General features: G+C 37.6%; 1 protein-coding gene and 1 non-coding gene across 2 annotated transcripts in view; one reads left to right on the top strand and one right to left on the bottom strand.

Moving 5' to 3' along the window:
* Window positions 1–26,597, bottom strand: part of NUFIP1 (nuclear FMR1 interacting protein 1) — a 42,217-nt gene that overhangs the window by 13,116 nt on the left and 2,504 nt on the right. Inside the window, exons 2-7 of the mRNA XM_059041867.2 lie at window positions 26,261–26,343; window positions 25,025–25,123; window positions 24,220–24,282; window positions 23,497–23,573; window positions 11,682–11,774; window positions 7,584–7,777 (exon numbers count right to left, since the gene is read on the bottom strand). Coding sequence (XP_058897850.1) covers window positions 7,584–7,777; window positions 11,682–11,774; window positions 23,497–23,573; window positions 24,220–24,282; window positions 25,025–25,123; window positions 26,261–26,343 — 609 coding nt within the window. The remainder of the gene's footprint in view (window positions 1–7,583; window positions 7,778–11,681; window positions 11,775–23,496; window positions 23,574–24,219; window positions 24,283–25,024; window positions 25,124–26,260; window positions 26,344–26,597) is intronic.
* On the top strand, window positions 9,169–9,295 carry LOC131743608 (small nucleolar RNA SNORA40). Its single transcript, XR_009331876.1, has one exon. It is a non-coding gene; the product is annotated as a small nucleolar RNA SNORA40 (small nucleolar RNA).

Below are 26,597 nucleotides of genomic sequence, written 5' to 3'. Positions count from 1 at the left end.
CCAGAGCGTAGGCTCAGGAGTTGTGGCGCATGGGCTTAGTTGCTCCATAGCATGTGGGATCTTCCTGGACCTGGGCTCGAACCCGTGTCCCCTGCCTTGGCAGGCAGATTCTTAACCAGTGCGCCACCAGGGAAGCCCCGCCTTCACTATTAATTACAGGTGATGAAACCGAAATTCAGAGAATCTGAACTGGATGATCCTTCAGGTAACAAATCTATAGAACACATGGGTCAAATTTAAATTCTGGCTATCTGATTCCAAATCCCAATTCTTAACTAGTGGGCTAGAATATCTCCTACAGATATATAAAGTCCTCTTCTTAAAATTAAGTCACCCTACCAAAAAGTCTCTATGGTCAAGAATGTTAATAAATGTCTTCCAGCTACAGCTAATTCCTCTGTTCCTTTTCACAGCAAGACACCAAATAACTATTTATATAATTCACCAGGGAACACCTGGGCCTGAAATTTCCTACAGCTATCTGATACGTGCCAGAATCTACTCCAATCTGTCTTTCAGGCCCACCACACCAGTGAACCTTTTTCTTCCAAGTTCACTGGATTCCTCTGTGTTGCCAAAGAGGAATACTTGTTGGTGCTCATCTTATTTAACTTAGTGACGACATCTGACAGTCCAACTGACCCTTGAGCAACACGGGCTTGAAGTTCATGGGTCCACTTATGCACAGATATCTTTCGATAGTAAATACTATTGAAACTGATCTGCAGTTGGGTGAATCCATGGATTCGGAACTGTGGATACAAAGGAACTGCATTACATGGAAGGCAGACTACAGGTTATACTTGAATTTTCGACCACGTGGAGGGCTGGTGCCCCTAACCTCCCAAATTGTTCAAGGGCCAACTGTAGTCATGTTTTACTTTTAAAAACATTTCCTTCACTTGGCTTCCAGAACCCTTTCACTTGGCTCTCCTATCCCAGTCTCCCTACTAAATTCTCTTCATTGACCAACTTCAAAATTCTTGAATGTCCCTAGGTCCAATCCTCAGCTACCTTTTCTCTTTATGCCTCCTCCTCCTCCTCCTCCTCCTATGACCTCATTTTATCTCAGAGTACTATCTAGGTGCTGGTAAATCACAAATGTATACCTCCAGCCTTCAATTATCCCCTAAACTCCAGAATAACCTAACTGCTACTCAACATCTCTAGTTGGGTATCAAACAGGCATCTCAAAGGTTAACATGTCCAAACACAAGCATGTGATTTCTCCTCCAAACATGGCTGCCAGTAGTCTCCATCTCAATAAAAGCCAGCTCTTCTTCATGGTTACGCCAAAACCTAGCAATCACCCTTGACTCTTCTCTTTTTCACATACCATATCCAATCTAGCAACAAATACGGTCAGCTCTATTTTGAAAATATATCCAGAATCATACTCCTCCTCATTACTTCCCTTCTATAACCCCAGTCCCAGTCAACATTTCTTACCTGGACAGTTCTAGCAGCCTCCTAAAAGGACACCCTGATATGACCTGCCCACCTCTGCAGTCCATTCTCCACCTTAACACATCACATCACCTCTCTGCTCAACCTCGGAGTAAAGTCCCAAGTCCCCTGCTGCCTACAAGACCCTACTTGATCTGATCCTTCACCACGTTCTTCCTGGCTTACTCTACTCCAATCTTGCTGTTCCCTGAATACACAAAGCATGCTCTCACCATGGGGTGTTCTCACTTGTTGCTTTCTCTGCTTGGAAAACTCTCCCCTCAGGTCTCAGCCCCTAATTTTACTCAGATTTCTTAATGTCACCTTATCATACAGATGCCGCTGCTGACTATATAAAATAGCACACCCCTTTCTCCAACTGCCATTCTCTATCCTTTTCCTTAGCTTTACTCATCGTTATGAAGGATATCAACCCCTATTTACTGCAGCTGCCCCAAGCAGAACATAAGGTACAGGAGAGAAGGGGTTTGGCTTTGTTCAGTACTGCATCCTCAGAGCCTAGAACAGTACATAAGTGCTCAAGAAATATTTGAAGAACAAACTATTGCATGAATGAGTTAAGGACAAGTTCAAAAAGGCTAACTGGTACAGAATGATAGAGCTATGTCGAGGTGATGCCACAAAAGAAACCTGATTTTGTCTGGATTCAGAGCTTATTCTTTTTTCTTTTCAATAAAATGATTCCATTTTTCTTAATTTCCATATACCCCTCACCTAGCATCCCCTAATATTAACATCTTACAAACCACAGTACATTTACCATAGCTAACAAATTAACATTGGAATAGTACTACTACCTAAACTACAGACTGTAATGTAATTTCACCAGTTTTTCCATTAATGTCCTTTTTCTGTTCTAGGATTCAATCCTCCATATCACATCAGGTTCAATCACCATGACTCCTTGATATGTGTCTTCTTCAAACCTGTGACAATTTCTCAGTATTTCCTTGCCTTTCATGAACTTGATTGTTTTAAAGACTACCGGTCAGTTATTATAGAATATCCCCCAGCTGGGTCTGTCTGACGTTTTCTAATGATTAGACTGAGGCTGTGGATTTTAGGTAGTGACCTTCTCATCATATATCAGGGGGTACATCTCAGCCTATTACTGGTGATATTAACCATGATCACTTGGTAGTCTCCACCATGACATTACTATTCTGCTCTTTCATTATTCTATCCCTAAAAACAAGTCACTAAGTCCAGCCCACATTCAAGGGGAGGGAAATTAAGCTCTACCTCTTGAAGCAAAGAATTTTAGACATACATTAAAACCACAATGTGAGTGGCTGGTGTACTTATTACGAGGAGTGTCACAAAGCTCACTACACTTAACTGCCTTCCCAAGGGTAAGAGCTAGAACACCTCTTTTCCTATTTCGTCCCCCTCAGTTATGTTTTGGGGACCCACCACATGTAATGACACTTTTGGCACTATCAAAACATCTTCTATGGTGACTCTTCATCTCAAAAACAGAAGGCTGTTCACAAAGACGCTCAGATCTACTTGGCAGTTCTAATTTAGGCATTTCTAGCAGCTATCTTGGAATGACTATACCATAGGCAGAGCTGATAAAATAATACTCAAGAAACTTCACCCACATTTTAATAAAAACAGCCAAAACATCTCTCTAAACTAAAAATACCAGTATATTTGCAGCAACATGGATGGACCTAGAGATTGTCATACTGAGTGAAGTAAGTCAGACAAAGACAAATATCATATGGTATCGCTTATATGTGGAATTTTTAAAGAGTACAAATGAGCTTATTTACAAAACAGAAATAGAGTTACAGATGTAGAAAACAAACTTATGGTTACGGGGGTGAAGGGAGGGTGGGATAAATTGGGAGATTGGGATTGACATATACACACTACTATATATAAAACAGATAACTAATAAGGACCTACTGTATAGCACAGGGAAGTCTACTCAATACTCTGTAATGACCTATATGGGAAAAGAATCTAAAAAAGAGTGGATGTATGTATATGTATAACTGATTCACTTTGCTGTCCACCTGAAACTAACACAACACTGCAAGTCAACTATATTCCAATAAAAATTAAAAAAAAAAACCAGAAACCATAAAAAATAAAAATAACAAAAAAGATCCCTGAGTAATATTTTAAGTTCTTATACAATTTAATATTAACGTGTGTTAAAAATTTTGATGGGCCTAATTTAGGATAATAAAAGTTTCTATAATTGAAAAAAATTTAAAAATTAAGAAAATTTTTTAAAACTTAAAATAAAAACACCAGTACAAAAATAATAGCAATGAAGATTATAAAATCAAACTTTAAAAGCATTATAAATACCAACTCCAATAATTTCTCTTACTGTTAAAAAAAGAAAAATAGTGACACCTTTCTTAGGGTAAATCTCACCTCTCTCTCTCATACATACACATCATGTTCCCAATGACCAAAAAAATTTTTTTAAATCTAAAATATATCAGTAGACTATGAGTTTCTTGAAGGCAGGGAAAGACTTCACTGAATTATAGGCCTGGGCAAGCAAAATGTAGGACCTCAGTAAATCCCTATTGAAATGAAAATAACAAAAAACAAACTGCCCTTTGAATGTCTCACCCAACTCTAAACATTAGAAAAAGCTCATCTGGCTTCTTTCTACAACTTATTCCTTTATTTGTGCCACCCTCCTCTCCCCCCACTATTTCCTATTGCCTTTATGGAACAAAGCACAATTATATGCTGTAACCCCAAGAAGATTTATAAATTCTCACAAAGAAAAAGCTATATATTGAAAAAGTCATTCTAAAAAAATGGGAACTTTGGTTTATAGTTTCCAAACCTCAAAACCAGGTATTTAACAATGGGCACTCATGATTTCTGATGTGCTAGGCCAGCTTACTTTCTTACTTGAATGTCTGCCTTTTTAACAACAGAAGCCATCTAGCTTACCTCAATGCATATAGGTAGACTGATGGCCCAGTGTTCTATGACAATAGCTATATCTGTTATAATGAATGACTAGCAATGAGAAGCCTGCGCACCGCAACGAAGAGTAGCCTCTGCTCACCACAACTAGAGAAAGCCCACACGCAGCCGCAGGGACCCAATGCAGCCAAAAATAGATAAAATTAATTAATTTAATTTAATTTAAAAATTCTCCATCTTTAAAACTAAATAAATAAAGCATCTGCACAATTAATGAGGGTTCACATACTACCAACTACTTTCAAAAAAAGGTGGCTCAGGCAGTGATTTTCTAAATGTGACATGAGGTTTATAGAGATTCTCAAGAACTACCATCTTGTCTAAATGTGAATGCTGCTGTCTAGATAAGGTTCTAAGCCCAGAAAAGGCAAAAAATAAAAGAAATTGGGATCTTCACTTTTAAAGTGAGCTTAGTGCTGAAAAGTGTCAACTGTGACATTTGAGCATGAATAGGGCCACGCTGTCACAATGCTGCCCTGCCACCGACAACTTGAATAACAAGCACAACGAGATCTTAATGAAGGTTGACTGGCTCTGGCCCATGTGAAGGAAGCTGCCTCCAAACAAGGTAAAACTGATAAATTGGAAAGTCGAGAATCTGAGAATATCTAGGGCATGTGAAAAAATGGTACATAAGGTTTTCTGTAGCTATACCTGGAGTGAAAAGTTGAAAAACCAACACTCTGAAACATTGATTTGGAAAATGTGAAAGTCCAGAAGAAATACTAGGTAAAGAATAACATAAATTTAAATGGAATCTTTCCTACAAAGTTAAGCTACCATAATTTGATTGTTGGTATTTTGATTTCCTCAAAGAACAATATTATAAATTTACAGCTTACTTTTAGGATTTTTATATTCAAGACTTACATTTTCATCTCTGACCTTCAGAATAGGTTACAGTTTCAACATTAAGCCAAAACAAAATTATTTGCTATCTCTCATTCAACTGCTCGTAGATCTGACTGAATGCTTTCTACTATAAGGATGAAAGGCATTTAACTATTGTTTCTCAGGTCTAAGGTGTCTCTTGAAGATCTAGATACAAATAGAGGCAATATATACCATCTTTTTGTTAGTGTTTCACCAGATTGACACACTGAAACACTTCTTTAAAAATAAGAAAACAGAATTACCCAACCAAAGCTAACAATGCAAAAACAGAGTATTCAGTGCTACAGAGTCCTTCAAATGTTCATTTAGAAAATTGCATAAAGGGAAGAATTATGTAATTTTCAAATTAGCAACACTGTTTATTAACAGTAGTCTTCACATTTGTGTTTCAAGTATTTTAATGACATGGAAGTTTATATTTAGGTACAGATTGTATTTCATTACCAAGGTCACAAACTGTATAAGTATGTGGGCTCTCTCCAACATTTTTTGAAGGAAAAAAAAATCAGTGCCCAAGAGTAAATTCAACCCTGGCCTAAAACGTCTTCTATCTTTGCCTTGCTAGCAGCAAGGATAAGAAGATGCCTTTTTAAAACTCTCTCCCACATCTCAACTATCCTAGACTCCTACAATATTTTTTTGGCCAAATTCAGACTTCACGTGTAGAGGTAGTATAGTATACTAGGAGTTAGACACCTAAATTCTAATTCTGGCTCTGCCATTAATTAGCAGCATGACTAAGGTAAATTACTCACTCTAAGTTCCTTGGTTCGAAAACGGAAGTAGCATCTGTACATAAGTAAAACGTTGTCAGGAGGAAAAGAGCTAATATATACAAAGCATTTAGAGCACAGTAAGTATTTGGTTGGCCAAAAAGTTCGTTTGGGTTTTTCTGTAAGATGTTATGGAAAAACCCAAACGAACTTTTTTGCCAACCCCAATACCTTACTCAGTAAGTGTTAGTTGGTGTTAAAATAATTTATTATTATTATTCCTACTAAATTTTATCTTGTCACTCTTAGCCAAACATTCCCTTATGCCAAGATCTTTTTCCATCCTGATTTAGTCAATGAAGTAGTTATCCCCCTGTTTCTTCCCATCCATAAATTCAGTAATCTCCACGGGACTTCCCTGGTGGCACAGTGGTTAAGAATCGCCTGCCAGTGCAGGGGACATGGGTTCGATCCCTGGTCTGGGAAGATTCCACATGCCGCGGAGCAACTAAGCCCGTGTGCCACAACTACTGAGCCTGTGCTCTAGAGCCCATGAGCCACAACTACTGAGCCCAGGTGCCACAACTACTGAAGCCTGTGCACCTAGAGCCTGTGCTCTGCAACAAAGAGAAGCCACCGTAATGAGAAGTCCACACACTGCAGTGAAGAGTAGCCCCCGCTCGCTGCAACCAGAGAAAGCCTGCGTGCAGCAACGAAGACTCAACACAGCCAAAAACAAATAAATAAATTTATAACATAATATGTGATTGTCGTAGAAGCTGCTTTCCCCCAAGCTGAGCAGAGCCTGCTAGCAAACCTGCAATGTAACATCAGTAATACCCCTTTGCAAAAGAAGAATCACTAGCAACTGGATAAAGCCTCACATCGTTATTAGAAGGAAAGGTGGTAAAATATTTACATAAACATTTTTATTTTTCAGAAGAGAAATGAAGGCTTAGCGGTATCTTTCTGTGACAGCAACATTTTGGTCCTTTAATTTTGCAACTTATAAGCAAGAATAAACTTATCTCCTAAATTCTAGAAGGAATTTAAGAAAAAACAATAAACACACATAAATATATTCTATGCTCTGAGGAAGAACAGTATTATTTAAATATATGGAATTAATATTATTTAGCCAAAGAGACCATGTTCATGCTGAGCAGCATAAATACTGGCTTCCACTGGAATTCCTGCTTTCTCGGTGGGAAAATTCACATAATTGTGCAAATCGGAATCCACAACATCTGTACATTCAAAGTAATCTTAAGAAAATTTCCAATATTCTACGATACTAAGGAAATTATCCAATAAATATAATCTTTCTCCCACATTCTGCCTGCCTCATGCATTCATTCCCAAGATTCAGAAAAATTTCTTTAAACAAGGTTTTTGACAAAACACTCCGATTAAGAACAAAAGCATCATTCTACCATTTTACATTTTTTGCCATCAAACTCTCCCCAAACAAGGATGTGAAGAATCAATTTCTGCATCACTGGCTATACTCTTAAAAACACGGTGTTTTCTTATTTAGCTTACCGGAATCGGTGTTTACCAAAACACCCAGAGGGTCTGAATTTGCCTTGGGTGTACTTTCAGGCTTCGAATCACACGAAGGATTGCCTGACCCAATGGCTGCTCTCTGTCCAGCATGACCATTTTTCCATTTGTGACATTTGCTAGGACTTCTGATTTTTGCCATCTGCGAACGTCTGGCCATCCCCTTCATCTTGCTGGAGTAAGAAAAATGCGATTCTTAATATAAAAGGCACTGACCTTTCAAGAAAAATTTGAAAAAGATTACTGAATGCAAAAGAAATTTAGCTGTCAGATAAATCACCCATCACCTAGTACATTAAAGAGACCAGAATAAAATAAATTCAATGGCTTCCAAAGTAGAACTTTAAAAGGATAACATACCACAATATACCATACTTTATCAATTCCAAATTGCACATTTCCTCCCATAATGTAATCTCTCTGAAATTGGGTTATGTTGTACAATCAACAGCAAGTGAATTTAATTGGAAACATTCTTTCATTCCTATTATACATTAAGATTAAATGTTCCTTAGACTTTACAAAGTGCATTAACTCTTATCTACTTAATTGTAAGTAGCCTTAAAGTTTCTGACGCTTTTACAAATATGCTACCTTGTTTCTTGTTTAAACTTCATGGTAACTCCTTGAAATAGATTAGACAGGTATTATTCTCTTCACATTACAGGAAGTTAAACTTAAAGATCATAGACCAAGCACAATTTCACAGCTAGCTCAAATCAAGCGCCCTCTCAAACCACAGCAATTACTACTCTTAGGAGGAAAACAAACACTTATGTAAGTACATGCTTATGTAAACTATGCATAGGAAAACAAAGACCATTTAAAAAAAAAAAGCTTCATTACATATACTCTCAATGGACAATAAAACAAAGTAAGAAAATAATACCAAGGCACATAATAATCAAATTGCTCAAAGCTAGTGAAAAAGAGAAAATCTTAAAAGCACTCAGAGATAAAAGGTATTTTATATAGAGGAACAAAATGATGACAGCAGATTTCTCTTGGAAACAATGAGAATAAGAAAACAATGGGGCAACATCTTTAAAATACTATAAAATTTTTAGAAAACTGTTAACCTAGAATTACGTATCTAGCAAAAATATCTTTCCAATAGGAAGGTAAAATAAAGATCTTTTCAGACACACAAAGCTGCAAGAAGTCATCTCCAGCAGACCCTTACTACAAGAAATGTTATAGGAAGTCTTTCAGGAAAAAGGAAAATGGTATCAGAAGGAAAGATGGATCTACGCTAAAGAATGAGGAGTACCACGAATAGTAACTATATAGGCACCCCAACCATCAGCTAACAAACCCCCAGCTGTGACTAAGCCTTGTCAAGATCACCAGATAACCCCCAGCTGACCCCAGATATCTGAGCAGTTAAGACTTATCATATGGAGAAAAAAAAAAAAAAAGACACCTATTAAGGGTAAAAAGGCAAGTCACAAATTGCAAGACTATATATATCTGTACTACCTATACTCTATGCAAAAAAGGATTTATACCTAAGTAAATAACTCCTACTAATCAAGAAATGCAACCCAATTAAAAAGTGGTCAATAGCACTTGTGTTTGTTTTTGTTTAATTTCTGGACAAAGACTTCTAGACAAGGGCAAAAATAAATCCTCTTTTGCAACCCAGAACTCATTGTTCATTATGAGTTTTGATACAGGTAAGAAGGAACATGATACCTAAAAGAGAATCAAATGATGGGGGTGTATTGATAAACATAAAGATTGCTTCCAGGGGCTTCCCTGGTGGCGCAGTGGTTGAGTCTGCCTGCCGATGCAGGGGATGTGGGTTCGTGCCCCGGTCAGGGAAGATCCCACAGGCCACAGAGCAGCTGGGCCCGTGAGCCATGGCCGCTGAGCCTGCGCGTCTGGAGCCTGTGCTCCGCAACGGGAAAGACCACAACAGTGAGACGCCTGCGTACCGCAAAAAAAAAAAAAAAAAAGAAGATTGCTTCCAGGACTACAGAGCTGATAATTTCCCTCATACCTTAAGCTTTTAAATTATCAGTTGTATTGATTTAGTACTCTAATTTTAATGTTGACATGAAACAAAGATGGCTTCTTTTTTTAAGCTTTTATCTTGAACACAGTGTCTGGATTTTAAAAAGGTATTGGCATATCCCAATGATCTGTACTGTTCTAGGGTGTGATGGCTTAGGAGTGAATATGATTTGAACCTAACACATTTTCAGAGGATGTCAAATTCAGAACCAAGCAGATCCATCTCCTGACCCTAAACATGGTCCTGAAGTAAATCGCTTGAGGAAATTGGATCCCAAAGATTACAGGTGTGGAATTTTGAAGTGTGTCCATATTCTCCTGGAGATCAAAGAAGCCCAACTAAAAGAACTGTGGTCTAACATAACAACTTCTTTTTGAAAGGGCTATTTTACCTTGAAGACTATGAGTTTGGAGGAACTAAGGTGATTGGCAGTGGAAAGAATCAGAACACGTGAAATTCCTTAAAAATTTATTGACTTAAATAATTTTGTCTATGTTACACATAATTAAAAAAAAAAAAACGCTTTAAAAAAAATGGTCAAAGACTTGAACTGGCACTTCACAAGAGAACATCGACATGACGGATAAGCATATAAAAAGATGTCCAACATCGTTAGTCACGAGGGAAATGGTATAACATGAGGAAAAGGTATAACAATACTATGCATTGACCAGGACACACAGCAATTAGATGCAGAGTCAGAAGGAGTATAAACTAGTACAAGTGTTTTGGAAAACTGTTTGACTATATCTATTATAACTAAATATCTAGTATGACCTAGTGTGTGTGTGTGTATGTGTTTGTGTATATGGCCAATGTAAACAAGAAACAAGTACTTATGTCCACAAAAGACACTTAAAAGAATGTTCATAGCAGCTTTATTCATAATAGCCCAAACTGGAAACAACCTAAATGACCAATAGTAGAGTGAATATATATTCTCACAATTAAGTTCTATATAGCAATAAGAATGGATTTACAGCTATACACAACAATATGGAGGAATCTCACAAGATAATTTTGAGCCACAGAAACTATACACTAAAGAAGACACATCAATACTATATGATTCCACTTATATAAGGTTCTAAGAACAGGTAAAATAAATTTATGATAGAAATCAGAAAAGATGTTACCTTTGTAGGGAGGCATGGAACTAAGGAGGGCCTAAGAGAGAAACCTTTGTGAGGTAAAGACGTTCTATATATTATTAATGTGTGGAAGTTACATGGGTATGTAGGTATGTGAACGTATATAAATTCTTTCAGTTGTACACTTCAATACAAAACAAAATGGAAAAAATTCTATGAATGTGAGGCATTGGGGAAAATGGGATGTCTCATATACTGCTGTTGGGAGAGTAAACTACAATAGCTTCTACGATAGGTATTTGGCAGTTACCTATCAGTATTATAAATACACATGTCTTTTGACTCAGCAAAACCACTTCTAGGAATCCATGCTCAGAAATATCTGCACATGTGTAAAATGTATGTACAGGGCAATAATGGCAACTTTTTATTAGTAAAAGATTGGTGAAAACTTAAATGTCTGTCAATAGAGAACTGTTGTTTTTTATTTTTTTAAAAAAACCCCGTGGGATATTCTTATGCTTCTTACACACCTCAGAGAATGAGGAGTCTTGTCTATATGTCAATATAGGACAATCTCCAAGTATATTATTTGGCTAAAAAAAGCAAGATGTACAACAATATCAAAAAAGGAAAAAAAAGACTATTATCTATGTGCTATATAAAGATGAAATATCTCTAGAAAGATAAAATGGGTTGCCTTTGGGAAGGAGAACTGTTTAGCTAGGAAACAAAGATAGAAAAGACTTGTTACTGTAAATCGTTTTGAAAACCACATAAATATAGGGTAATACTTATTTTAAAATATAATTTTAAAATTTTTAAGTAAAAAAGTTACAAAAGCAAAGATTTCAGAATTGAAAGTATAGAGGTTTTAGGATTTGGGTGTATGCTCTTTTTTGTTATTTATAAGTACATACATTCATTTAAAATAAGCATTGAGGGTGCAAGCAATTTTAAGGAACTTACCCATACTGTGTCGTTGTCAACACTGCTCCTCTCTTTTCCTTTTCAATTTTTAACTTTTTCTTCCTTTCAATATTAGCCAGAGTTGGGTAATTTCTAGAGAACAATAAAAGTCCATTATAAAAGGGCTTTTAGAGTAAATTTTAATTATGCAATCAAGCAATTGCTGCATTTAACAATTTTTGTTTAATGACCAATACAGTAAATTGATATAAACTTTTAATTCCTTCTAGAATTTTTTTAAGGGTGAAAAAGTAGATTATAACAATGCTACTCAAAGTGTATACCAGCTGCCAGTCCAAACTCTGCTACCAGTCTGTTACCAAGTAAGGAGCTTACAACAGAATTTAAATCATATATATCATATAATGTGCTGAAACTGATATATAGTTCATTTATTTGGCACATACCCGTAAATACTATAAGCAAAAATGTATTTTCTTATGCATCTACTCATGCAAATACATACTAGGAGGTATATCCAAAGTTACCAAGATGAGGAAGAGACAGTTCTTAAAAAAAAGCTACAGTCTATCAGGAAGGTTAAGAAAAGCACGGTTATTTCTAAAGACTAGTTATAATGAAAGACAAAATATAATAAGCACCCTAAGGAGTATAAGGGAGTGTGGAAGGAAAGATCATATCTAGATGGAGAAATCCACAAAGAAAGGAACATGAAAGACACTGGTCTTAAATGGTGTTAACAGACAAAAATCTGATGGAAAAGCATCAGCATGTGCTTTTTTTTTTTTTGGCTGCGCCACATGGCCTGTGGGATCAACCAGGGATCAAACCCATGCCTCATGCAGTGGAAGTACAGAGTCTTAACCACTGGACTGCCAGGGACCTGAGTGTTCTAAGCAAACAATGCAGACAAACCAAGGCCTCAGAAAGTGTGAGAGAATGGCAAGTGGTTCATTCTTAAAGAAATAGTTACAGGCAATCAGACAGAAATGGAGGCTGAGGCCAAAATGTGCCTCGAATGCCAGACGAGAAAGCTATTTTTAATTCAGTGGTGTTGGGGAGCCACTGAAAGTTATGAACAAGGAAAGATATGAACAAGGTAGTGAAAAAAATTAAATCTGACAGCAGCACGCAAGATGAATTGCTCTGACAAAGCTTTCTTTGTTCCTTAGTACAGTTGTGTGGTGATGGAGGCACCAAACTTTGGTGGTGAGAGAAACAGATCCTAGGAGCATAAAAAGCACGAAAGGAGGGGAACACAGACAGCCCTCTACCACTCAGCCTGGCTGCTCATTAGAGTAAATTTTGAGAAACATCAACACATCATGTTCTGCCATCATTTAGAGGACACTGTCTCTACCCCCTTCTTTTTTTAACATCTGCCTCAATGACTGGGATAGCACAGACAATAGAAGCCCATGGGCTGGGCACATTGGAAGATAAGAATAGAAATGACACTGAGTAAGTGGTGAAGTAATCAGAAAAAGAAAGGCAATGAATTTCAGTGAGGACAGTGCAAAGCAATCTATCCAGCCAAGAAAAATAAACTCTACAAATAAAAGATGATTAATGTACAAGTTATAAATAAACATAAGAGGAAAAGATCAAGGTCACAGGAGATAAGAATCTGACAGGCAGTCAGCACCACATGAGTACAGTTTTGGAAAGCAAACATAATCTAAGGTGATATGAAATGGACTCTGGCACAGGTACAAGTGTGAGATCATCCTCTCATGACACTCAAAGGTGATCAGAAACTCTCAGGCACTGCAGCCAGTTTTGTACTTCTCAACTGAAAAGGAATGTTAAGGAAAAATAAAACTTGGAGGGGATTCAAAAGAGACTCAAAGATGATTAACAGGATGAAAACATAAAACCTCTGAAGAAAGATGAAAGGAGCTGGAACTATTTGCAGCCTTTAAAAGAGGAAGAGAAGTGACAAAAAATGATCTTACAGAGAAGATGGCAGCCAGCTGTTCTCAACCTGAAGACAAACTACACAGAAGCAGGAATGATGAGGAAAAGGTGATGACTTTCACAGGCACCAGGGTCTAGACGTGTAACTCACAGCTAATCAACACTCTTCACACCTCTGAAATTCACTTACTCTTACTTATTCTTGAAAATGTTAAAGAAACACAAAATGTGTTTCTTTAACGTTTTTCTTCTGAGTGTTACAGAGCAACCCTTAACGTGTTGGGCCATACGCTAAACATAAAGACTTGGTCCTACAGTGTTTCATTATAAGCAAGGAGCTATGTAAATGCTTCTCAATGGTAAGGAATATAAACAGTGTGTTACAGCAAATGGATTTTAGGTGAGATATAATAAAGAATTCCTTAAATGAGACATCAAGAATGTTGTGGAAACTCCTTTGGTGGAAGTCTTTTAAAACAGCTCACTTTTTCTTTCTGGCTGACTAAAGTGTCACTTTCCTAAAGGCAGGGATCTTTATATCCCTTCCAAAGTTATAAGATTCTATTTTTCAGGGCTTAAATTAATAAAATTTTCTTGCAGAAGTTATACCATTCTTGTTTACATAGACCCTAGAGACTAAAAACTGGGGAAAACAAGGGTACCAGAGAGCAAATTATCCCCCCAAATGGGAAACCAGAAACACAAGGCCTAGTTATACATACAACAATAATCAGAAGCCCCTTCCAGCAACATACTAGTGAGATACAAGAATAAGGAAAAGTCTGGATCTTTGATAAAAGACACAGTTCAGGTTTCTAAAGTACACAAATCCAGAGAAAACTGTTGAAAAAAATCACAAATTGTCTTACATTGCACAATTACATACCAATAAAATTTAGTCCAATATCTCCTGGTAGAGAATGGATGTTATAAAGCTATAAAGACTGTGACAAGTGGTACTTTCACAGTTGGTTTCTCTATTTTTATCTCCTAAAATCACTTTTCTCCTCACTTCCATCTTTTCCCAACACCCCAAAAGGAATTGGCCCTGAAACCGTATGCTCTTTATCTTGCTCTCTTCTCCCTCTTTCATTTCTTACCTCCTCTTTGTCTTCCCCTTGCCTAAGCCTTAAGCCTCCAGTGACAATCCTTAAGCCCCAGAGTCAATAAATTGGCAACATGGAACCAACCATTATCTTAGCACATCTCACTCTGGTTACCTTTCTCTTTCCTTATCCTCAAATCACCACCCACCCCTTGGTTTTTCCCTTAAGCCTCTTCTGTAGAAAAACACAATCCCTCTTTCTTTATTCTCCCTGAATCACGGATACTTCAACACTACTGCATTTTTATTTCAGTCTTTCCAAACTTCAAAAAGATGTAGCATTCTTTAGGAGCACAGCCCCTCTGCTGGAATTCTGAAAGAACTGGGGACACAGCTGTAAAGTGTTTCCTCAGAGCCACAGTAACTGCAGTATTAAAATAAATAACACAACTACTCCACCTAGTGGACTCCAAATCTGCCGTGAAGTATGTTTCAAGTCTCTAAAATAGAGGTTTGGGAAACGAACCTCTACCACTCATTTTTCTAATGCCAAATCATACAGCATTTGCACCTGACAGGAATTAAGAAAGAATCACTACGGGGTTTTTTTTGGCTAGGATTTCTTTTTTTGCAGGTTATTAGTGGAAAGCCTTAAAGTTTTTAATTAAACACAACTATGGATGTTTGTCAGAACTATGCATTAAAAAAGAATAAACTTCACCTTCAGATAAATTGGGGGGGAGGGAAGGGGTGGCACGACCCCTCTCACAAGAAGTCTTGCAAAACGAACTGATTGCCCTGCCTTCCAAAGACGCCAGCTATCCCTTGACCAGACACTGTTACCCCCACACGCAAAAATTAAAGCTTCAGTTGCCTGTGCTCTCACGGCCACCTATGGATATTCTTCCCACGTCTCCCATTAGAGTGAGGGTCTTAAAGGCAAGAGTCTACTCCTATCTCTTTTCAGTGACCTTGGCCATATATAAAACAATCTTTGCCTTTTCAAATACTGAATGTTTACCTCTAATTTCAAGCTAAACTCTTGTCAGGAAGTTATTCAAAGATACAATGTACATCAACATAAATTCAAAGGTGGCTGAGAGTTCTTAATTACGTTACAAAACCAAACTAGTCTTCTACCAGGGACTTTATAGAAACACGTGCTACCTAAGCTAGTGTGCATCTTCAAATGTTAATATTCTTTAAGTTTCTCTAGCCAGCGGAATTTTTTCCTTTAAAGCACTTATTGCACAAAACCACAAGGTGGCAGAGTTCACGTTCAAATCGGGAAAGCTACTGTAGAAAGTAATGCATTCAAATACAGATCAATTTGGTTTGTCTTGGTGATGATCTGTCCTAAGTGGTGAGAATTTATTGTTCAAAACCACAGCAGTTTAAGTACCATTAGTTATATTACTGAATTCCAACTACAGTTATAAATCAGATCAACAATGCCCAATTTCTTTAACAATGACAAAGGTATAATTTAAAACATAAATTAAAAATATGGGGCTTCCCTGGTGGCACAGTGGTTGAGAGTCCGCCTGCCGATACAGGGGACATGGGTTCGTGCCCCGGTCCGGGAACCACATGCCGCGGAGTAGCTGGGCCTGTGAGCCATGGCCACTGGGCCACGCGTCCGGAGCCTGTGCTCCACAACGGGAGAGCCCACAAACGTGAGAGGCCCGTGTACCGAAAAAAAAACAAACAAACAAACAAAAAAAAGAATCTCAGCAAGATTTCTCCAACCACTTACTTGTATATACCAAAATAGAATTACACCCATAATAAAAATATTTTCAAGCCCCGTTTACATATATCAACATTTATAAACATCCCTTCTACCTATGGCACCATGGGATATAACAGTCACACAAACCATGGTTCTTACATTTCTAAAGCTTGTAATTTATATTTTTAAAAAGACACATAAGCAAAAAAGTTCATCAATAGTACCATAATGAGGGGCATCTACACTAAGGAGGCAGAGGGGATACCACATTCAAAGAGGGACAAGATACCCCTCTAGGCAGATAAGGAAAAATACTCCCAAAATTTTAGTCTGGCAGGATTTCAGCTGGACTAAAGCAGTGGGCAGAACTTCAAGGATAGAGAAGGGAGGATTTTCTGGAAGCAGCATGATCAAAACTGAGGTTAAAAGTTCAAAACACTTGTTTGGGATATGAAAAAGAAAAAAAACAAGACTGGCTGGGACAAAGAACTCCTATAAGCAAGTAATGTGGGATTAATCAGGAAAGATATGTTAAGCCCACATTACAGTACCCTGACTGTCAGTTCTAAGGTGTTGTTTTCACTGGCATTTTAGCTGGCTAAAATAAAATCAGTTTAACAAATTTATTTTTAAATTTTATTCTACATAGTCACCTATGTAACTAAGAAATACATGCATACTAGCATCTCATTTTGCATGAAAAAAGAACAAACACAAAGAGAATAGCCTAACCTCGTTGGTCAAAGTCAATTCCTTAAATGTGATCAACACTGCTGAGCACTCCCCTGCAGAGTGTACTTCAACTGTGAGGTTTTCTTGAACAACACTTAGCAACTGAGCCAGAGCTGAGATTTTGCCAGGTGGGTGTAACGAAGGCCAATGGACTGAGGGAGCTGAGCTTCTGAGAGTGGTGGAAGTGACTTAAACTTGGCAGAGAAGCAAAGACAGAAGGGGGATGAGAGAAAAAGAAGGTAAAGGGGGTAAGAGGTGGGAGGCTTCAACTAGTCCGGGACCAGGTACAGGTGACAGTGAGACAGTTGGATGGAATGAAAGTTATGACCAAAGAGGAGTAAGCCCAACTTCAAGATTTCTGGGGCAGAAAGCCCAGAAGATAAGATCCACAGGGTGGCCGTGAAAGTAAGTGGCAGAAACTGCATGGAGGTAAAGGACACTGGAAATTGGAAGGTAAAAAGGTGCCAGATGAAACTCCTTATTGTAAACTGTGAGTCTCAAAAAGTCAGCGGAATTCAAAGGATACACACTTCTGTTGGACCATCTATATATATGCCAAGGGCAGGGTGGTAAAGGCAACTGCAATCCGCCTTGTTAAGAATCACGGGGGAAAGACTTCCCTGGTGGTCCAGGGGTTAAGAGTCCGCCTTCCAATGCAGGGGATGTGGGTTCGATCCCTGGTTGGTGAACTAAGATCCCACATGCCATGGGGCAACTAAGCCTGCACGCCGCAACTACTGAGCCTGAGCACTTTAGAGCCCACACACCACAACTAGAGAGCCCATGCGCCGCAACTACTGAGGCTGTGCGCTCTAAAGCCTGTGCACCACAACTAGTGAGAAGCCCGCATGCAGCAACAAAGAGCCTGCGCTCCACAACAAAAGATCCCATATGCTGCAACGAAGATCCCGCTGCTGCAACTAAGACCCAATGCAGCCAAATAAATAAATAAATATATTTTTTTTAAAAAAAGAATCATGGGGGAGGCTGTCAGAGCTGCAGAGAGCTGTGGAGACAGATAGCAGGAAACTCCAAGAAGAAGGGCCAAGGAGCAATCATCTGGAATCCATGTCAAGGGGGCCCTACAAGTCACAAAATCAGTCACTTTTTGTTGTTTTATTTGACCTTTCCACAGCAATCTGCACTGATAATCACATTTTCCTTCTTGAAATCCTCCCTTCTACTGGCTTCCACGACAGGTCATATTCTGAGTTTTCTTCTACATCTCTGGCTCTTGCTCAGCAGGCTTGTTGGTTTTAACTCCCTTCTAGGCTATCTTCCCTTTCCACTCTACCCTCTCTCTCTGTGGGGAATATCTTCTGCGTTCATGGTTTCATGATTTTAAAATATCTATCTCCAGCCAGTCTGGTCTGAGTCCCAATGCTTACACAACATCTTCAAATAGATGTCTCAGAATCTCCTCATACTCAACGATGTCCTAAATCAACATCTCCAAATGTGATTCTCTTCCGGGGTTCCCTGTCTGAGGAAGAGGCACCACCTTTCACAAAGGTGCTTTCACAGAGGAACTTGGACATCTCCTCAAAACCTCTTTCCTCCTCAACCTCACAAGTGCCCAACTATCAAACACTGCCCATTTTTATGTTCTATATCCACCTAGTTCTCTCTGTTCCCATAGCTGCCATCTTTCAAAAGCTTCTATCATCTCTTACCTATATTCAAATTCCTATATTCATGCCAATCTGTCTGTGCACTAGCCCCTGCCTCCCCTTATTTCTTCCTAATTAGGTCTAAGTTCAGCTCAACTGCCCTTTGTCAAGGAACACCCAACTCCTCCAGACTAGATGAGGTCCTTCCTCTTATATGCTGAGGAGGGTAGAGTGAAGGACTGTGGGAGAGTAAAACAGCTAGAGACATAGTAGAACAGAATCACTGAAGCTGGCTACCATTAATTTAATAGTGGGTCCAATTTTCCCAGTTTACAGAATGACTTAATTTAAACACTCATTAGATATAAGAGAACCAAACTTGGTTAATCAGGAACTCATTTCAGAACTTTCCTATTGCTTTAAGTGAACTCAAAACTTGAGAGATTAAACAGCTTACTTAATTAACTTCTCAGTTGCTTTATAATCATTGCTGACTAGTAGCCATCATCATTCTCCTCAAAAGAATTAAACATATACAATAGGGGCTGGCACCACTGAGCTGCAACAACTTCCAACTGACCAAAGTCATGGCAAAGTACCAGGGAAAAACCTTTGCAGGTAGGCAATTTCCAATCCATCTAGTAGGATATAATCTTCAATACTGTCGTCACCAGCTAGCTCTTTAAAAACTAAGTATCAGGAAGTAGAGCCAACTCTTCTTGTTTGATTATTCCTCTGTGCAAAATAGTAAGAAAAAGATACACCCAACAGATAAAAAACAAATAAGCAAAGCAAACAGAAAACAAAAAACCAGAGTGAAGTGGAATCATGAGAAGAAAAAAACTGTACCTGTAAAGAAGCCACCTAGAGGAGGCAAGGAGCTTTATATGAACTTCTTCAAATTCTTCACTAAGCCAAATCATGTCATGGTCCCAACTCCTTTGACTTGTAAGTTTGACCATGCAATTGGCTAAGGCTCCTTATCAATGCCAAGACTGGTTCTTCCCATACTGCACCATTTAACAGTAATTCAGTCAACAAATATTTATTCTCCACATACTAAATCCCAGGTACTATGCAAAATGCAGCAGAATCAAAGATGTCTAAGACTAGGGACACCAACAATATCATGCAACAAACGCTATTGTGTTTGTATTAATCAGCTATGTATTCACACAGGAAGTAGTGAATAATGCTTTAGGGGAGGTTGGTCCATGGACTGGCAGCCAATCCACACTTATGTCAGGGTATAAATCAGCTATGTCCCTAAGCAAAATATATTTAGTTCAGCTGACATTTTCTTCTTACCAAGACTTTCTCAATGAAGGAAGTAAGGTATAGATTTATATTCTGGTACAAGTTCCTTATCTTGTTATAGACTAGCCCTCTGGCAGCACTGAGATAGAGGAAATGAAGAAGAAGAAGAGAATGACAAATCAGGTGACGCTTAAGACAGGGCTTGGGACTTCCCTGGTGGTGCAGTGGGTAAGACTCTGCATTCCCAATGCTGGGGGCCTGGGTTCAATCCCTGGTCGGGGAACTAGATCCCGCATGCATGCAGCAACTAAGAAGAAGGACGCATGCCGCAACTAAGATCCAGCGCAGCCAAAATAAATAAATAAATACATGTTTTTTTAAAAAAACAACACAGGTCTTACAAGATAAATAAGATTCTGCCAGGAGATAAAGAGGAAAAGGCATTCTAGTATACCCTACTCCTCGTGGCCTAGATTCTTACCCTAGATTCTTAACATTTGTTAGCCAAGGATGCTCTTAAAATTCTATTAAATCCATTGAGTCCATGTTGACTGCTGACTGGCTGGACCCAGGTTTACTTGCTTAAGAATTAAATTCCTCTGATTGTCCTTCACCCTCATCCAACTCTTTAGAGAGTATTAATAACGGGTAGTTACATACACATTTACTGAATTCTATTTGTTCTCGGTTGGTTCTAAATCTTTATGTTTATGCTGGTTTTCCTCAGAATTACCTTTCAAGCTTTAAAGGGCAGTAACTAACTCTCTCACGTAACAGTGCAACATTTCACACAGCTCTTCATATACACACATACAGGGGCTTTAAGCTGAAAACTTTAAGTTGAATGAAGTACAACTTTAACCTGCTGGTTAAAAGTTTTTAAGTATCTTTCTTGACCTTTCAAGGTAACTGTTCCTATCTGAGGATCTCCTCATTTTTCAATTCCAGAAAAACAGCTATTGACTTAACAGTGCTGCTGACCATCCTAATAGTTCTGACTTGGTCTTCTGTTTCAGGATGAGGTATCCTGGTCCTATCCTGAGACAACAGCATCCTCATGGGATTTTTCATTAGTAGATTCAGGCTACACATCTATTAAGCTTTCTTCCCTTATAAGTATAAAGCTACAAGTCACATGGTAAGACTCAAATTTCTTAGACTTTAATTACAGGAAAACATTTCTCATCTTTTTATGGATAAGGACAGGCACGTGTGCAACTTGTCACTGCTGTTCTCCCTCTGCCTAGCACACTCCAATCATTCAACAACATTTTTAAAGTAATCAAAACAATAAACATAGCAAAGTATTATACATTTTTTTTTAAATAGCACCCACCCATCACTGCCTCAGTATTGAATATTTAACAGAGGGGGCATGTAGTGGCTCCCCTCAAAGAGCAAGGTCCCATTATGACATCAGTTATTTATGAAGAGTTCCTATTAGGTCTATCAAAAGCTACATTCAAGGGCTTCCCTGGTGGTGCAGTGGTTGAGAGTCTGCCTGCCAATGCAGGGGACGCGGGTTCGTGTCCCGGCCCAGGAAGATCCCATGTGTCACGGAGCGGCTGGGCCCGTGGGCCATGGCCGCTGGGCCTGCGCGTCCGGAGCCTGTGCTCTGCAACAGGAGAGGCCACAACAGTGAGAGGCCCGCGTACCGCCAAAAAAAAAAAAAAAGACACTGATGAAAGAAATTAAAGATGATACCAACAGATGGAGAGATATACCATGTTCTTGGATTGGAAGAATCAATATTGTCAAAATGACTATACTACCCAAAGCCATCTATAGAGTCAATGCAATCCCCATCAAATTACCAATGGCATTTTTTACAGAACTAGTACAAAAAATCTTAAAATTTGTATGGAGACACAAAAGACCCCAAATAGCCAAAGCAGTGTTGAGGGAAAAAAAACGGAGCTGGAGGAATCAGACTCCCTGACTTCAGACCACACTACAAAGCTACAGTAATCAAGACAATATGGTACAGGCACAAAAACAGAAACACAGAACATTATAGAAAGCCCAGAGATAAACCCACACCTATGGTCAACTAATCTATGACAAAGGAGGCAAGGATATACAATGGAGAAAAGACAGTCGCTTCAGTAAGTGGTGCTGGGAAAACTGGACAGCTACATGTAAAAGAATGAAATTAGAACACTCTCTAACACAATACACACAAAAAAACCCTCAAAATGGATTAGAGACCTAAATGTAAGACCAGACACTATAAAACTCTTAGAGGAAAACAGAGGAAGAACACTCTTTGACATAAATCACAGCAAGATCTTTTTTGATCTACCTCCTAGAGTCATGGAAATAAAAACAAAAATAAACAAATGGGACCTAATGAAACTTAAAAGCTTTTGCACAGCAAAGGAAACCATAAACAAGACGAAAAGACAACACTCAGGATGGGAGAAAATATCTGCAAACGAATCAACAAAGGATTAATCTCCAAAATATATAAACAGCTCATGCACCTCAATATTAGAAAAACAAACAACCCAATCCAAAAATGGGGAGAAGACCTAAATAGACATTTCTCTAAAGAAGACATACAGATGGGCAAGAAGCACATGAAAAGTTGCTCAACGTCAGTAATTATCAGAGAAATGCAAATCAAAACTACAATGAGGTATCACCTCACACCAGTTAGAATGGGCATCATCAGAAAATCTACAAACAACAAATGCTGGAGAGGGTGTGGAGAAAAGGGAACCCTCTTGCACTGTTGGTGGGAATGTAAATTGATACAGTCACTGTGGAGAACAGTATGGAGGCTCCTTAAAAAACTAAAAATAGAATTACTATATGGCTCAGCAATCCCACTACTGAGCATATACCCAGAGAAAACCATAATTCAAAAAGACACATGCACCCCAATGTTTATTGCAGCACTATTTACAATAGCCAGGTCATGGAAGCAACCTAAATGCCCATCAACAGACGAATGGATAAAGAAGGTGTGGTACATACATACAATGGAATATTACTCAGCCATAAAAAGGAACGAAATTGGGTCATTTGTTGAGACGTGGATGGATCTAGAGACTGTCATACAGAGTGAAGTAAGTCAGAAAGAGCAAAACAAATACCGTATGTTAACGCATGGATGTGGAACCTAGAAAAGTGGTACAGATGAACCAGTTTGCAGGGCAGAAGTAGAGACACAGATGTAGAGAACAAACGTATAGACACCAGGGGGTAAAGCCACAGGGGTGTGGTGGTGGTGGTGGTGGTGTGATGAATTGGGTGATTGGGATTGACATGTATACACTGATGTGTATAAAATTGATGACTAATAAGAACCTGCTGTATAAAAAAATAAATAAAATAAAATTCATTGATGACCAAGAACCTGCTATATAAAAAAATAAAATAAAATTTAAAAATAAATAAATAAAAAGAAAATAATATTCAAAAATTTAAATAAATAACAAAAGACCAAATTTCCTTTTTCAAATTGTTCCTTAGGGCCAGAACTGTCATTATTTTCAAGTACTCAGCCTTGCCACAGTAAAAGAAAATTGTTTCACTAGTTCTTAACTCTTTACTCACTTTCTTCTTTCTTCCCTCCATCTTGCAATCTCCTCTGGAGTGTCTAACTTGATTTTCTTCATACCAGGAGCATGCGTCTAAGGGGAAAATGTCTGCTGAATATCAAGAAGCGTATTGTATGCTTTTGACTAAATCTCAAGTATTATGGGGGATAATGGAGATTGTGTATCCAAAAGTAAATTTACTAGCAGAGACAATTTTAAAACTAAGTAAGCGGGTTTTATCTATCTTTATTATGATTTTTCCTTTAAAGGAAAAAGAATTTTTCTCTTGTCTTTAGATTAGTACTACTGATAAGAAAAAAGTCATAATATCATTTTGGTTACAAAGTAAATACCACCCAATACTTGATTGATATTAAATACCCAAATGAATTACCTACCAACCAAAGTTGAGAAAGTTAGCTAGAGAAACAATGAATACACAAAACAATCTGAAACAGCATGGTACAGTAAAACAGAATTTGCCATCATGAAATTCAAGTGCAGGGGTCAGTTCTGAGACCCTGGGCAATCATTTTACCAATCTGTTAAATAGGGCCAAGATTTATTTACTTTACACAGTGGCTTACAAGGATAAAATTGAATAGTAGATGTAAAAATGCCTTACAAAGTACAGTGTTCTATAAATGTTACTTATTAGTAGGCTATATAAATAGAGAGCTATGAAGATAATAAATCAATGAAATAAAAAGAGCATGTATCAAACAAAAAAAGAACTTACATTTTTCCAATGGAATTGGACAATCTTCTCATGTGCACTAAAAGAGCAATCTACCTCAGGGCACTGTAAGAATTTTTAAGAAAGGCTACTCAATGTTTTCCATAAAAAATTTACCTTACTACTATATATACACACATATCTGGTCATATTACATAGTATCTCATCTATGTGGTGTTATCACTGAATATCTAAAACAAAAATCACTCCAAAACAGAGTTGCACTCTCAAAGTATATAGTACAGTAATGCATATCATTTACTTCTCCACTTGAGTGAATGCACGACATCAGCAATGTTGTAAAATGTCCTTAATTCCTAAAGTTAAGGGGCATGCCTACAAACTGAAAGAGAACCTTTCCAAACTAAGAACTTTCCTTTTAACTTTTTTACTTCTCAAATATCCTGGTTAAAAGTACTTAATAAGGTCTAAGCCATCCGTAGAGGGTGCTGGGCCAAGGCAAATTACACTGTGCGGTTAAATAATCAAGGGCAACCTTAAAGGAGAAAGAACTCACAAAGGTGCACGGAGCAACTGGAGGGGAGGCCCAGCCTCTCACAGAGCAGAGGAGGCGCATACATACAAACAGCTGCCAGACCTCCCTTTTCTTTTACTGCCATCTCACACTTCCTGAAGCAGTGGGCTTCCCACGCTCAAACTGCAAATCCCAGGGTCACTGTCCCAATTTGGCAAGGCATCAAACCACATTTCTATGAAAACTATAAACTTTTAAGGGAAGGAAGCTCAGAATTTCTACCAAATAAACCCATTTTGCTAAATAAATATCAGGACAAATAAGAAAACCTACTTTCATATGTTCGGACATGTGTTTATCATACTTCTCTTGATTTTTAAAACCACGATCACAGGTATCACAAAAATAGTGAAAAACTGGTTCCTTTCTTTTCTGCAAACAAAAACGAAGAGGCATTAGGCTTTTGGTGAGAACTCTTTAACCATCAGTAAAAATATAGTACATATTTTGATTTTTTCACACAACCCTTACAGGTGGCAAAAACTTCTGAATACATTTCTAATGAAGGGATGAGTCTGTTTTTATTTTTAACAAATACATTAGGAAAAGCCAGGCTTGTTAAAAAGTTTAAATCTGAGTAAAGCTAATATAAATTGTGAGTAGATTTCAAATTGGTAATCTAATTAAAACTTAATAGAGCATATGTCAAAATGACCTAAAAATAAATATTCAGGGTAAAAACAGTTATTTCTTCTTTTAGGAAAAACAGGTGTGTGTGTGTGTGTGTATTTTAACTACAGAATGAGGAAAAAAGAACTATTTAGGTACATATTAGTTTATTTTAATTCCTTTTTATGTTTAAACATAAAACAAAAATGATTATTACAATGATAGGCTATATAGGGCCCCAAATGTTCAATGTTGAGATTATGTTAATAAACATACTTTCACAATATTTTGTTAATATTAGTTACATAGTTTTGATGCCAAAATGAAGGGTACTAATTTCATACTGTAGATTTACTCAATTTATTCTAAACTAAAAAAATTATTTACACATCTTAAAAGTTGAAAGACCAGATTATAAGCTACACCAGAATAAAAGAAGCCTATTTTAAGACTCAGTTTCTGAACATAATGAAAGGTTGTTCCTCATTTAAAAAAACAAAAATTTTTAATTTCATCCTTCTCCTACCAATATGCTAGTAAAGTAAATAAGCTAAATATATAATATATATTATGTATAAAATATATATTATACTTTTGTTTACTTCATTGAAGTTTAATAACATTTACATTTATCTGTAATCATAATTCCCCATTATATTTACTCCTAATACTATACTAAAATGGATTAAATGTTTTCTTTTTCTACAATTTCTCCACTTCTCAAAAAGATCTTGCTTGAAGTTTTTACTTACAGCCAAGACCCTTAAAGATCCTTTTATGCAAGGCTCTGCTGTGTCAATAATGAATGCAAAACACTGAGACAGTTATGATTGAAACACAAGATATGAAACAGTGACATAGAGACCAAAGTGTCACATTCAAGAACATCTTAAAAAATACCCTTTTTTTCTGTTTTCTCCTGGGAGAGATGTTGAAGTCATTGACTTTTGCATCATGTTTTCGTGGAAGATAAGAATGTTTAACTGAAAAACAAAAAGATCCAGAAATGTTTGCAACTATACAATTATTTAAAATTTTGCTACAGAATGTCATAAATACTTGAATAAAAACAGTGGTAAACTACTTCTAGGCAGAATAGTAACTCAAACAAATTAACAAAGATTAAGACTAGTTTACCAAATAAACATTTTTCAAATTAATACATATTGGTAAGATTACATGTCCATAGATGCTTTGGATGTCTAAGTAAAGGAATGGACAAGCTAACCTGGTAAAA

Source organism: Kogia breviceps, chromosome 16 (assembly GCF_026419965.1).
Source record: "Kogia breviceps isolate mKogBre1 chromosome 16, mKogBre1 haplotype 1, whole genome shotgun sequence".
Taxonomy (NCBI): Eukaryota; Metazoa; Chordata; class Mammalia; order Artiodactyla; family Physeteridae; genus Kogia; species Kogia breviceps.
This window is presented reverse-complemented; position numbering and strand designations above follow the sequence as displayed.